Source organism: Solanum tuberosum, unplaced genomic scaffold (genome assembly GCF_000226075.1).
Source record: "Solanum tuberosum cultivar DM 1-3 516 R44 unplaced genomic scaffold, SolTub_3.0 scf00470, whole genome shotgun sequence".
NCBI lineage: Eukaryota > Viridiplantae > Streptophyta > Magnoliopsida > Solanales > Solanaceae > Solanum > Solanum tuberosum.
Window position 1 is genome coordinate 248,342 of NW_006239390.1, and position 15,586 is coordinate 263,927.

Sequence of the window (15,586 nt, forward strand, 5' to 3'; positions counted from 1 at the left end):
TTCATAGACAGTCAGTCCGTTAGTATTGAGTCTCTCATCTATGTATTTATGTAAATATTCTATTTTGAGACTCGAGTTGCCTTTTTGGCCAGATTTCATCAATTAAGTTATTTTATGTCTTTGCATGGCATTGAGTTATTCTGTTGAGTTAGGTTTCTGCTGAGTTAAGAAAGCCAGGCCAAGGGTTCGCTTGGGGCCAGCAATGGTCTCCGAGTGCCGGTCCCGCCCAGGGTGTAGGCTCGGGGCGTGACACCTTTGCAAGAGTTCTTGAGGAGTTTCAAGTTGCAAAAATCAAGGTTATGACTATTGGACATAATCTTTATGAAGAATAGTCACAACCTTCGAGACCCTGCCATTGGTCGAGGTTTCTGCCACGGTTGGAGATTGTGCACCAATCAGTTGTACTTTTTCCAGTTTGGCAATTGTGTGTACATTTGCACAAGGGATCAAGTCCCTTTACAAGGTCCATGGGTTTGTCAAATCATCAAAACTACAAATAACACATACTCTTTTATTCCTTGCTTTTACTCCCTTGAAATCCTCTTAACAGCAATATAGGAGTCAGATTCCCTGACATATCCTTTATAAACACCTCCGAACCCACCCTGGCCAAGCATCTTTTCCGGTGAAAAGTTATTTGTACATCTAGCCAACTCACCGTACAATAACTTCTTTGGTCCTGTGTTTTTTCAAATTCATTAGTCATGGAACCATCAATAATATCATCTTCATCTCTCTGACCTTCCTCTTTCTCCAAAATGCAAACAATATCAAAACAAATACTACTACACAACCACCAGAAATTAATCCAATCACTAGCCCTAACTTATTTTTGCTTGAAGGATCTGGCACCTTATATTTTAAAGAAGTAAAATTCCATGAATAAATGTTTTGTATTGCAAAGTATCTTCCTGTTGCACCTGAGAAGCCAAAAGTGACCCATTCTGGCAAGTAATCCCTCAGATCAATATTGTAAGATAGAGTCTGCAGGAAAGGGACTGTGGTATTCCCTTGTTGGTGGTAACCGATGAAGACAACACTAAGATTTTTGGAAGTTGAATTATAAGTAATCCATGCATCAGTAGTCTTATTATTGGGAATACTACTAAACCAGGTCACATTAACAACAGATACCATGGAGTTGATGTTGACACCTACATGATCACCCGGTGGATCATAATAGTTCTTAAAGGTGTCAAATTCGACAGCAACAACAGGATGATTTCTCGATGTATTTTGTCGACTATCAATTGCAAGGCCAAGGCCGCCTCCTGCGGCTGACTTGTTATCAGGAATTCTTGAACCTGCAGGAGCGAGGAAGAAGGCAAGACCATCAGCATATAAGTTTTTTCCCAGTGAATCGATTCCAAAGGAGAAGTGCGTAAAGAAATCTGTGATATTCCCTGAGGCATTGTCCCAAAGATAGAGTGTTTTAGAATATGTAGCTCGGCCTATGCTATAGTTTAAACTACTATTCAGCTGGTTTTTGGTGAGCTGAATTACACGGTTTGCTGGATAGGCATCTGCCTCATATGTTATATTCTGATCATTGGTATTAAAACTATCAAAATTGAAGGACAATGAAGTGACAAAGGGGATTATCAATACAAGGTATGTTAAAGATGCAAAAACAGGCATAGTTAGACAAATGTTTTATCAGATTGCTAGACAACTGATTAATCATATATATCCATTTCATTTTCTCATCATTTCAAGTGCAGACTAAGTAAGGACTTGGTCAATATTTTTCATAGCAAAGATAGTTGAAATTGATAAAGTCCTTATTATAGAGGAAAAAGCAACAAGTATCTTTATTCCCTTTCTTCTTACACGCTAATTAATTGACTCCAATTTGTTTTTGTAGAAGGGTCATGTTTTAGCAGAACCATAATCGTCAGTACAACTTATAATCTTACATTTTAAGAATATTCTAGAGATAAAAATGGAGGTAGTATCTCCACTCTCAACTATACAATCACCCTGCATGCTTTTCTGTTAATCGATAATACCACAACAAAGTATGGAACTTCGCGGGTCATTAATATTCTACCTGAAAAAATTTGATAGCTAAATTGACACATTAGATATGCATGGTAAAGAGTAGAAAACAAAAGAAACAAAATAACAACAACATATATATATCTGGCAACAATGTTTTGAGGCAAAAGAAGATGAATAGATTATGATAAAAATTAATAGTTAGGAAGATGGAAATTAGAAATAATTAATAATAACCAAGGTAAATTTACATTGTATTACAATGAATTTAAAACGTATGTAATTAATTTATAATGGTGAAAATAAATTGCACACTCGGAATATAATCAAACTTTATCACTAAAATTACTACTAATTAAATCAACTATTTGTTTCACACGACATATATCAATTACCTATTTCAAGTACAAAATGTAAATTTCATTTCTCTCCTTGTATCCATTATTATAGTTCTTTTTAGATAAAATCATGAATTGACTATCAGTTTTATATGGAAAAAGAAGACAATAGAATGGTGATTACATTAGGAAAGAAATCATTTTTATCTTTTAAAGAGTGAAAACGGAAATAGAAAATGAGAAAGGAGGACTACCACAATATATTGCAACATTATTCAAATGTGCCTACAATATAAATATGTCTTTTTCATGATATTTGAATTGTCTTTTACAAATGTATCAAATTTTTAAAAAATAAGATGTGGAAAAATTAAACGTTTAATTAAGAGGAACGACTGCGACGGTTTTGAATAAAGGAGTTGCTCATTCTTCACTTCTTTTGATCTCTTTGAAGCTTTGAAGCTGCTCAGAAATTAGTTTCCAACTCCAAGGAATATTTAGCAGTCTTGATCTAAGGGAATACAGGTCAATAGAAAAATCCATTCGACTTGGCCAATAAGATACAAGATTGTTGGAGCATTAGCCTTAAATTAATACACGCAATACTGATTCTTCATACAACACGGCCTTTTCATCTTCATCTTTAGTAGCACTTTTGTATGCACGTTGATGTTTTCCATAAATCAGTTCAATGGGCCTTTGCCTTGTTGAGAATATAACTAAATTAATGATAAAAGTGTGCTCTCAAAAATAGCTTAAGCTTTTAGATGAGATGGTCACACACTTCTTCAACATGCATCTTTTCCAGCTAGATATTTTGTCCACGAGAAAACAAATGATACAAGATGTAAGTACACAAATCAGATTACAATTAAGCTCAAGAGACATGTATTTAAGAACAGAGTATTTACACTATTTAATGTAAACTTTGAACAAGAATTGTGATTCATTCAATTATCTCCATAACAATAGAAATAATAAAGAATACATAGAGCAAAAGTTGGACACTGCAATTGAAAGATTGAATGCAGGGAAATAAAAGACCTGTTCCTTTATAAGACAATATCAACGTGTATACAAAAGTGACGCGGAAGGCGAAGATGCTGCAGAAGCTGCTGTGTTATTTGAAGAACCAGTGTAGTCTCTAGTCCCTGAAGACTGTATTTCAGATATCCCAGGACTATTGGAGTCGTATGGTGATGCAAATGAAGTAGTTGGTCCATATTGTGGCGGACTGCAATATGTCGGTACAGGCATGTTTGGAGGGAGTGTGGGCAATGGAGCTTCAAAATTAAGAACCTGAGTTGCTTGCCTGATAGAAGGCCTGCAATTGTTATCTGGATGAGCACACCATAAACCAACAACTAGCAAGTGCTCCACCTCCTGTTCGTTGAATTCTGATGAGAGTCTAGGATCAACTGCTTCACGAAGATTTCCCATCCCGTAAAGTCTCCAAGCCCATTCGATAATATGTACTTGATGCTCCTCAGCTTTAGGATCAATAGGTTTCCTTCCACAAGCTATTTCTAAGGCGACAACACCAAAGCTATAGACAGCCCATTCAATAATATTTACTTGATGCTCCTCAGATTTAGGATCAATAGGTTTCCTTCCACAAGCTATTTCTAACGCGACAACACCAAAGCTATAGACGTCTGTTTCCTTGCTAGCTTTGCCAGTGGTGAGACATTCAGGAGCCATGTAACCCATCGTGCCTGCCAAAACTGTTGTTTGGGATTCCTTATCGTGGTCAACTAGCCTAGCTAAACCAAAATCCCCAAGTTTAGCATTGAAATTGGAATCCAACATAATATTGCTGGACTTTATGTCCCTATGCACCACACACTGTTCCCATTCATCGTGTAAATAAAGCAACGCTGAGGCCAAGCCTTGGGCAATCTTGAATCTTATTGGCCATGTCAAATGGCTTCTTCCCTTGAAAAGATGGTAATCTAAGCTTCCATTAGGCATAAACTCATAGACAAGTAGAAGTTCTCTTTTTTTATGGCACCAACCAATGAGTTGCACCAAATGTTTTATGTCTTAACCGGCTGATGATCCTGACTTCTGATGCATACTCTTTTATTCCTTGCTTTGACTCCCTTGAAACCCTCTTAACAGCAATATAGGAGTTGGATTCACTGAGATATCCTTTATAAACACCTCCGAACCCACCCTGGCCAAGCATCTCTTCCCGCGAAAAGTTATTTGTACATCTGACTAACTCACTGTACAAGAACTTCTTCGGTCCTGTGCTTCTTTCAAATTCATTGTTCATGGAACCATCAATAATATCATCATCTTCATCTTCATCTTCATCTTCTCGCACCTTCCTCTTTCTCCAAAATGCAAACAATATTAAAACAGATAGTGCTACCAAAACACAACCGCCAGAAATCAATCCAATCACTAGTCCTGACTTATTTTTGCTTGAAGTATCCTCTGGAACAGGGCTTGGTAGGGGTATATCTGGATCTGTTATGTTGCCATTATAGTTTAAAGAAGAAGTAAAATTCCAAGAGTATATGGTTTGCAATGCAAAGCGGGATCCTGTTGCACCTGTGAAGCCAAAAGTGACCCATTCTGGCAAATGTTTCCTCAGATCAATATTGTAAGATAGGTTCTGCAGGACGGTCACTGTGGTATTCCCTTGTTGTTGGAAACCGGTGAAGACAACACTAAGATTTTTTGAAGTTGAATTATAAGTAATCGAGGCATCAGTTCTCTTATTATTGGGAATGCTACTAAACCAGGTCACATTAACAACAGATACCATGGAGTTGATATCAACACCTACATGATCACCCGGTGGATCAAAAGAGTTTTTAAAGGTGTCAAACTCAACAGCAACAAAAGGGTGATTTTTCGATGTATTTTGTTGACCATAAATTGCAAGGCCAAGGCTGCCTCCTACAGCTGAGTGGTTATCAGGAATTCTTGAACCTGCAGGAGCAAGGAAGAAGGCAAGACCATCAGCATAAAAACGGCTGCCCAGTGAATTGATCCCAAAGGAGAAATGGGTAGTGAAATCAGTGAGATTCCCAGAGGCCTTGTCCCAAAGAAAGAGATCTTTTGAATATGTGGCTCTGCCTATGCTATCGTTTGAACGAACATCCCGCTGGTTTTTGGTGAGCTGAATTGCACCGCCTGTTGGAATGGCATCTGCCTCATATGTTATATTCTGATCATTGAGATTAAAACTATCAAAATTGAAGGACAGTGATGTGACAAAGGGGATTATCAAAACAAGGTATGTGAAAGCAGATAAAGATGCAAAAACAGGCATAGTTAGACAAATGTTTTATCAGATTGCAAGACTACTGAATATATAATGATATATATGGTTATGGCAACATATCCCTATCATGCTTTTATATTTCCAGGTGCAGACTAAGGACTTCGTCAAGTTTTTCGTCTGGAAAAAATATTACTATGTCATTGCAAAGATAGTATTACTAATATTTTCTGAACAGTATACTTGAAATTGAACAAGTCCTTATTATAGATGAAGCAACAAGTATTCTTTATTCCCTTTGTTATGACCCGCTAATTAATTGACTTATTCCCCACCCACCCCCACCTAGTCCACTTACTGCAAAAAAAAATTAAGAAATAGAGTATTCTGGAAGGGGACATGTTTTAGAAGAACCATAATTTATCAGTACAACTTATAATCTTTTCAAAGTCAGAATCTTATATTCTGATTCCCCTTTTTAAGAATATTCAAAAGATAAAAATAGAACGACATATACAAAATCATTAGATTGAAGAAAGTTTATTTAATTTGGTTTTAAAAAAACTAAGCAAATTGTTCAATTAAAGGAGGAACCGCTCCCTACCATTCAACATCTTGAGCTGAAAAAAAAAGAAGTAAAACTAGCAAAGACCAAGTTGAAAAATACGTACAAATACATAACTAAAGTAATGTTTGAAGTTAGTGGACATATCTAATTATTTTTTCAAGAAAAATTTAAAAGAAAATTTACCCAAAGATATTCATTGCATTAAAAAGAATTACAATAAGTAACAAATTTTCTCTACTACAAAATTAAAGAAGCAACTCACAAAAAAAAAAAAAAAAAAAAGAAATTAGTCTCTTACTGGGAATTAAGAGAACTCACTTTAGTGTAGTCTTGAGAAATTTAATAGCATCTTGTTGTGATCATGCGTTAATCCTCATGATTCCCTCAAGTTGAACACTACATGGTCTGCTTATATAACTATTTCAACAAAACATGACTCCAGCTCTCCGATCATAATCCTATACATGTATCTCTTGCTCTTTTCTTATAAGCATTTTCAAGCTTATATTTATTTCTCACTTTATGATTGTTACTATTAAATAATGTCAGTAATTGTCATAAAAAATGTTGAGGTTCCTCGTCGTTACAAAAAGGATGAGTATATACATTAAAAACACTTAGATAAGAGAAGATGAAAAGAATCGGATTATTTAAGAATTGACATAACCGATTTTAAAAATCAAATAAGATTCGCAAATTCAGTTGCATTAATTTCCTACTTAATTGTTGTTACTCTTGCTCTTCATCAGTTTCCTCACAAACAAATGATCTTGAATAAGGACTGAAACAATTTTATTTGTAGAAGATGAAGAGTCTATAGGCGTAAATTAGTATTTTTACATTTTAGTAGAATATTAATGTAGAATATATAGTTGGTTTTTTTCTTGAAAAATAAAATAAAATAGCAATTCAATTTTTGACTTGAGATGTTCCCACTTTTAGTAATTTATAGCAACTTACAGATGTTGTTGCTGTTGTTAGATTATAGATGGTAAATACTATTAATAAATTAGATATTTATAGATTATAGATAGTAAATACTAGTATTAATAAATTAGATACTTAATTAGAAAGTAATTCAATGAAGTCAAAAAGTCATTACACATTTACATAATTAAAATGATAAGTACAATTTAATATTTAAATAATTCAATAATTTATATGATTTAAATTTATAACAAGGCTAAAATTGTAATCCAACTTTTAACTTCGAGTAATATAAAATATGATAATATGATATGATATGATATGATGATGTAATTTTGGAAGTATGGGTTCTGATTTAATATTTATCAAAACATTAGTAATTTTTCATATATATAACTAAACTTTGTGTGGAAATATTATATTTGTTAACCCCGTAAAGACAACATCTACCACTTTATACGTATTCGTAATTATTTTGCATTCTATTTCAAATAAAATTATGAATAGATTCTTATATAAGATTTTGCATGAATTAGTTATAGTGATTATGAAGTTTTATATTAAGAAAAAATGACGGTAAATGTAGTGTTACTTTAGTAATATGAAATTTTAAATGAAAATAAAAGTGAAAGTTATATTACACATTTGTCTGGTCAATAAAAACTAATTATATTTGCTAGTCAAATATATATAAAAAAAAATACATTTTTATGTATAAATATGTATATTATAAATTAAAATGTAAATATATATATATATATATATATATATATATATGTAGGCAATTATTTTGATGTAAAAATCTTCTAATACATCTAGTTGCTCGGCCAAAAATAATTACAGCGGCTTGACAACATACAAAAAATAAATATTTTCTAACTATTATTATGATGAAAGGCTATATAAGTAAAAATCTCGAAGAACATTATTGGATGAATCACAACTTTGGAGAGCATATTAGAATTATAACAAAACAATTTAATTGAGATTGACTAACGTTACTATTGAATGAGTGCAGTTCCGATCTTTTTGTTACATTAACAAACACAATATGAATGGAAGTGAGGCTGCTATATATGCTCTGTTCATTAGAGGTCCATAGCTTTTTCCTTCCACAAATTCTTCATCAATCTGTCTCTCTCCTATCGATTCGAGCTTTCTCCGTTAATCACATTCTTGATTCATATTTCTTTTTCAAGGCTTGCACATTGCATTGACGAAGATGGTGTAATAACAGCTTTCATGATAATGTCGGATTATATAAGTTTTCGGTAGTTATTTTGGGGCCGAACTGTTTTTTATTTTTTTTGCATTTCCAATATTGAAACTGAGAAATTTCTTGTTATTGAAAGAAATATCAAGATTGAACAACTATATGTATTTGTTTGGACTTTATTGTATAATTTTGGTATTTGGTGTATACGAGTTAGCTAGGGATGCGGGAGCGATAGAGCTTCCCTAATTGCTTTAGGTCACAAGATTCAAATCTTTTTGTAAAAAAATTGGCTCCTCCCTTGCATGGAGCTTACTCACAAAGAACTGATCGTAGAGGGAGAGGAAACAGATAGAGAATTCACCTCACAAGCACATATTCCGGACAACTCATACAATTATTCTGGTGGTGTAAGGCGAAAGGCGTATATGTTTGATGGAGAAGGGAATTATTTCGACAAGGAATGGGATTTATCAGAGGGAAGAGGTAAAGAATTTTGTTGGTATCATGTTGAACTTCCAAAGTGGAACCAGAAACTCTCACAATCTGCACGGTATCTTATCGATGTACTCTGCCCACCTCTGAATCTCCAAGACATTCTATCACTAGTTAGCAATGGACCCTTTTGCGCGCATGTTAATGGTGCTTTAATTTTTCGAGTTAATTCACCTGGCCCTGCATCCAGCAACTTTACATTTAGAATTGCTGCAAGAGTTACCGAGAATTTGGTGATCACTGTGTCATTAGGTCGTGTTCCAAGATTGGGGTTTTCCCTGGTAAAGGAGTCTCTTCTGTCAGAGATTCCTATTGTGGATAGTCCAAGTTATGGTGAACAAAGGGGGAGGGGTAGAACTGTGATCAGGGAACATGTTCTTGATTTTCTGCTGACGAAGAATCATTTTGAAGAGGCTGACAATCCTGTGCCTACATCTGTGTCGAATCTTGTTGTTCACGTTTTAGATAGGCATGTGGATCATGTTCAAGATATTGTGACGAAGCTAGAGATTGAGTTGGATTCTGTAGAATTGGAATTGGACAAAGGTACATTCTGTTGTAGTTGTTTAATTTTCGAAAGTTAGTTGGAGTTTCTTTTAGATATTCAAATGAATGATTTTTCTATATTCATTGCAGGTTGTTTTGCCGTAAAACAACAAATGTTGGAGGATAGAAGATTTCCAAAGGTGCATCTTGACTCACAGCGCCTCCTCCAGGTACGTAATTCCTTAGTCCTGTCAATGTCATATCAAGTGATGAAGAGACATCAGGGAGTTGCTCGGAAGAAAAGACATGTGATTTTTGTTGAAACATATACTCGATCGGGATCAAGTTTACACCATGAGATTTTAGATATATGCTCAAGACTCTAGGCATATGTTTCATTTTATTAGTTACTTTTAGTGCAGGTGATTGCATATGGGGAGCAAGTAATTCCAAGAGTAAAGGAGAAGTGTTGTTCAAAAGATTGGTTTGCCAATGATGACATTAACACCCTTGAAGAGCTAATTGGTCAACTCAAGAGTCTAAAAGAAAGTGTTGGGTTTATAGCGAATCGTGTTACAGGAATTCAGGCTGGTCTTGAAAGCTGGCAGGCTGACCAAATAACTGGAAAATTATACAACCTTTCTTTCCTCTCCGTCATGTTTCTCCCCTTGTCTGTTGTAACTGGAGGTGAAATTTCTTAAGTAACCTTTTGTTTTTTCATAATTTCATAATATGTGGAGCCTTAGCGCAATATGACCAGGAGGTCATTGGTTCAAACAGTGAAAATAACTTCTTGTAGAAATGCCCATAAATTGCGGGCTGGGCTACCTTTTCTTTCAGTTTGAATCTTTACATTTGCATAGCATCTTAGATAACTAACATGGTTTGGTTTATGACAGTGTTTGGGATGAATGTGGGAGGAGTTCCTTGGACCAATCAAAACGTGCCTGAGCTGAAGGACGGATTCCACAATGTCATGTTTCTTTGTGTGGCTCTCATATTGTTGGTTCTGTTTTGCTTCCTTTTCCCTGAATTTTATGCTTCAGTATCGACTTGGAAAAGAAGACGAGACATGAAAAGAAGTCGGTCTCTCAACCACAAATCTTCTTTTAGAAGCAGTAGTAGGGAAAGAAATGATAAAGAAGGTTACCAACGGCTGTATTGACTTGAAAATAGGTGCACTTACTCTACCTCTGTGTTTCATCAAAAGACAATGGAGGCGAGCAAAGGATTCCTTGGGCGGAGTAGAGTGGCCCTAATGCTTCCACCCAACCGACAAGCTGGGACTAAAGGCAGTCTTAACGATCTGACAATGTCGAGTGGAAGGGCCATTTCTCAATAGATAAAAGTCACTCGGGGGATAGTTCATAATATTTCTTTGTTATTTAGATAAGAGCCATGAGTTCATAACTGATTTATGCCAACGGAATTTAACTTATTCCTAAAATAATATATCAAATGAGGGTTAGCGCCATGAATTCTTGCTCACTATTTCTGCTTTCCCAAGCAAAACTAGAATACTATGGCATAGGTTAATATTTGAAACCCTTTAACCAACAATGAAATGAGAAATAGTTTGATATCCTTAGAACACCAAAATCATGAAATTACGAAAACTATCTAAACACTGCACCCATATTGGGTCCACAGCATTAGTAGAGGATTTAATTACTCATAATGCACGAAGAAAACATAATTGCGCTCTCAAAATTAAAGACAAAAGAATTCAAGATCGTTCCCCATATTTATTTCACTTTCAGATGACTCATATAGGCTATGGATATTTATTTCACTTTCGGATGACTCATACAGGCTAACTAGGTTTAATACCACAAAGACGGCCTAAGTTCATCTCTACAACTAAGCAATATTCAAATCAATAGGCTAACTAGGTTTAGAGTTGATATCTTAAAAGATCACTGAACTATGAGAAATTATCTAGCAAAGTCATTGAACTTTATTTTGTATCAATAAAATCACTAAACTTAAGACTTTTATCTTAAAAAATCACTCAATTACATTTATCAATAAAATAAATTTTAAATTTTAAATTAAATTATTTTTATGTCATGTAATCATGGACTCTACCCATAAAAAAAATTATAAAAACTATTTATTTTTATACCGATTTTTTCCCTCTCTCGCTCTATGCCATCAGTTTGGACGCATCGCCCGGATTTACAAACAAATTCGATCTGAATCGACGTCTTGTTCAAAGATAATGAATTACCCAGATTTTTGCTAACTTTCTTGGCATCTTTATTTTCGTACTTTGTTGTTTCTTATTATTTTATATATGTAGTGGCTGATCCTAATTACTCAGGCAGCTAATTGATGCCAAGCATCAGGTGTATTATGGGATCTGATTTACCATTCCTTTCTGGTTTCATGGAGTTGAGATTTAAGTTCCTTTCGAAATTAATAGATTTTATAATTTTATTTATTTGTGGAGTTCATAAATTATAATTATATGACATAAAAAATAATTTAATTTGTCATCTAAAATTTGTTTTAATGAAAAATGTACATTGGTGATTTTTAAAGATAAAAGAAAGTCTTAAGTTGAGTGATTTTATTGATATAAAACAAAGTTCAATGACTTTGTTAGATAATTTCATACAGTTCAGTGACCTTTTAAGATATTAACTCCTAGGTTTAATATCACAAAGACTGTCTAAGTTAATCTCTACAACTAAGCTATCCTCAGATAAGCAGCATGACTAACCAAACATGTTCATTGCACACATAATACTAACACATAATGACACTAGACTTTGTATCTGGCTTTTATTCTAAACCCCAAATAAGTACTCTTAAGTATCAAGAAATTTCAATGTCATCACAAAAAGAAAAGTATATGTGAATATATAAAATTGGATTTCGTGCAATTTTCATTTTTGGAAGGGGATCATTCTTAGAGCAAAAACACGTTTCATGGCATAAGCTAATCAACTACCACTATTTAAGTCAAATATATGATATTTTACTTGAACTACACAAGACCTGTTTATATATTTTCTTAAGAATGTGGCTAGTAATCCATAAAAAAAATCATTATTCAATGACTCTATTAAACTAAAACATGCTCGATTTAAGAAGAAATTGAACCCCCACAAAAGAATCATCGATAAGAAAATCCAGGGATGCCTCAGACTGACACTCTAAACACAACAACAAATCCTGCATGGGATAGACAACATCCAAAAACATCAAAACCAAGGCAGAAGAAACTACCTTGTTGATGAGCGGTAGATTTGCACTCATTTGAGGTCTATTTAGCTCAATAATTAGTGTGCTCAATGTCTAATTTTGTCCTATTATGATGATATCTTGATGATTTGCAGCTATGATGACTAATAGACAAGGCGAGGATGAATGTTTGAAAGAATGGTCAAAAATGCAAAAAGAAGTGCAAACTATACATGGATGATCGCCAAACAAGAAAGATGGATCACCTAGTAAGCATAACATCTCCTAAATGGAAAATGCACAACACTTGGGACAGTCGGTGAACTCCAAATGAAAAAGTGACTAGCTAAATGAGAAAGGTGACCTTGCTAATCATCGCTGAAAATGACAGCGTAAGGAGAAAAATTTAAGGCTCGAAAGGCGAACCAAGGTGGTATTCGACGATACGCCGAACGTGAAAGGCAGACTCAAATGAGCTCGCCGACTGAGGTTCAAACACCTGAAGCCTAGAGCAAGAAAAGGCGAGCTGAAGCTCGATTGGTGATTCGTCGAAGGAGCTCTACGAGCCCGACTAATGTCGCCGAATGAGACGCGCATTGAGTTTTTTGGGCCAAATTTTGGGAAACCATAAATAGCCCAATGGAGAGAGAAAAAAGAGGGTTCGAAATTGAGATTTTTGAGAGTTCTGAATATTTTGAGGCACTTTCCTCCTCTGCAGTTACTTTATTGAATTTGTTTTTGGGAAAAAACTCAAATATGTCATCTAACTTTTAGAAAAGGTTCATCTATGTCATTCATTAAAAGTTTGGCTCATGTATGCCATTATTGTTAAAGAAAATGCTCATTCATGCCTTTTTTAACTTCGGTTTTGCGAAATCACTTTTTATCCCCAAACAACTTTTAACACTTTTCAATTGGAGTTTTTGGATCAAATGTACTATTTTTGCTTCTTTCTTCCTTAAGAACACCAACATCAAATAAAGAACATTGACAATTCCCAAATTTCAAACTTCTTTAATTCTTTACGAAATTACCTCAAATTTCAAAAGTAGTTTCCCTCCAAGCTAGATACCAAAACTTAATATCTTTTGAGCGCGAATTCAAACTAACTCAATAAGACCCACTCAAAATTTCTTCGAAGTTTTAAAATTAAAACATTATTTAATGGTAGAATTTTCTCCACGACTTCAAATCATTAGAAATTTTGAACATAGATTCAAAAAAATAGTAGGGAACAAAGATCTAATGTCAAAAACAACTACAAAAACATGAATCAAAGCAAATATTTGAAATTTTGGGACTGATTTAGTTTATTTTGGAATATTTTTTTAATACAGAGTGAATTTTTTAAACTCTACAAATGATTTTAGAATTTTAGTTTTTCAAAAAAAGAAATTAATGATGTAGCCGGAATTCGAGATAATTTCGTGAAGAATTAAATATGTTGAAAATTTGGGAGTTGTTTATGTTGTTGATGGGTTCTTGGTGTTAGAAAGAACAAGCAAAAAGAGTACATTTGATCCAAAAACTTTAATTGAAAAGTGTTAAACCTTGTTTGGGGTGTAAAAACTGGTTTTGCAAAATTGGAGTTAAAAAAATGGCATGGATGAGCCTTTTCTTTAACAGCAATGACATAGATGAGCCAAACTTTTAACGGATGGCATAAATGAGTCTTTTCTGAAAGTTCGATGGCATATTTGAGTCTTTTCCTTTTTTTTATTAAACCCATGGGGTTGCCTACGTATTATGTTGGTGCATGAATCAAATCTTTGCGTAGTTCGGAGGAACAAATATATTTTTTAAGGTGTTGTAAGTCAAATTGTGAAAAGAAATCATAATCAGTGTACTTTTAATATAAAATTTATAGAGAAAAATGATAATTTCAACTAAATTTATTATTGAAATTGCCTATAATAGATTTTAATTAATATTATTCGAATCAAAGATAATGTTGAAGATGACATATTTTAACATGATTATTCACACATAATTAAGTATCGAGCCAATATAAAAGGGTGATATATATATATATATATATGTTCTAATAAAGGATTTTTTGTGTCAAAATAAGAAATAAAATTCTTGAAGGAAAATTTGCCCAAAAATTATTAGGAATGTTAATCAATTAACTAGAGATATGTTGATAAACATGTACATCTATTAAAGAGTACTTTAGTTTTGGCAAAATAAATAATTACATATATACTTAAAATAATTATTTTTTGGTCGAAAGTGTTCTAAATACGTTTACCCAACATGGACATGCAAATTTCAAGCCAAAAATAATTAATTTGTAATGGTAAAACCTCTATGTTGTTGATGAGAGATCTTAGGCTCGAATCGATTACTTTAGAGAGAAAAACAATTGTGAAATCTTAGGATGACTAGTTTAGATAGAAAAGTAATTATGTTGTTCGTGAGTATTTTTAGGCCCAAATTGACTACTTTAAATAGAAAGGAAACAAGGTTGTTGATGAGAATTTTTTAGGTCCAAATCGAATACGTTAGTTAAGAAGGGAGCTTGATAGAATAGTCTATATTTTTTCCTAAGTTCAATAATAAGAATAAATTTTTAAGAAAGAAACAAATAATAAGAAAGGAAAATAATAATAGTAGTCATGCACATGATCATTCACTAACTATCTGTGTTTCCTGTTAAAGAATTATTCGATTGTGATCCACTCAATACTCAACAATGTAGGTTCATTGTCTTATCAAATCACATTATTGCTGCATTTGACATCGCCAACTTTGATTAGTTTAGTTGAGACATACTTCAATAATGCAAAAAATTAAAATGGTGACTATGTGAGAGTTCTTTTGAGGGATGAAATGACGCAAAACTTTGTAGTTGATGTGGCTGAAGTTATTTTGGAGCTAGTTGATCTACCTATTGCTCTGTTAGCCCAGGGAAATGCTTTGAGTGATGAAACAAATTCTGAAACTCACTACTAAAAAAATGTCAAAAAAAGACGGCCAAAAAGCGACGGACTGCGTCGCTTTTTGGCCAAAATTGACGGAAAAGCGACGCAGTCACTTCCGTCACTTTTTAGCTCGACGGTCTTCAAAAAGCGACGGACTGCGTCGCTAAAAAGCGACAGACAACGTCATTTTTCAAAAAGCGACGGACTGCGTCG

At 33.9% G+C, this 15,586-nt stretch overlaps 1 protein-coding gene and 2 pseudogenes across 1 annotated transcript; 1 reads left to right on the forward strand and 2 right to left on the reverse strand.

Annotated features, from left to right (window-relative positions):
• LOC102591525 (L-type lectin-domain containing receptor kinase IX.1-like) overlaps positions 1–1,638 on the reverse strand; it is a 13,413-nt pseudogene extending 11,775 nt beyond the window's left edge.
• A 1,645-nt stretch (positions 1,639–3,283) lies between these two features.
• On the reverse strand, positions 3,284–5,762 carry LOC102591869 (L-type lectin-domain containing receptor kinase IX.1-like; annotated as a pseudogene).
• Positions 5,763–8,584: 2,822 nt separating this feature from the next.
• LOC102592202 (uncharacterized) lies at positions 8,585–10,425 on the forward strand. The gene is made up of 4 exons (XM_006363901.1): positions 8,585–9,320; positions 9,411–9,490; positions 9,683–9,947; positions 10,160–10,425. Exons 1-4 carry the CDS (start codon positions 8,585–8,587, stop codon positions 10,423–10,425), a joined length of 1,347 nt encoding a protein of 448 aa, XP_006363963.1.
• The last annotated feature ends 5,161 nt before the right edge of the window (positions 10,426–15,586 follow it).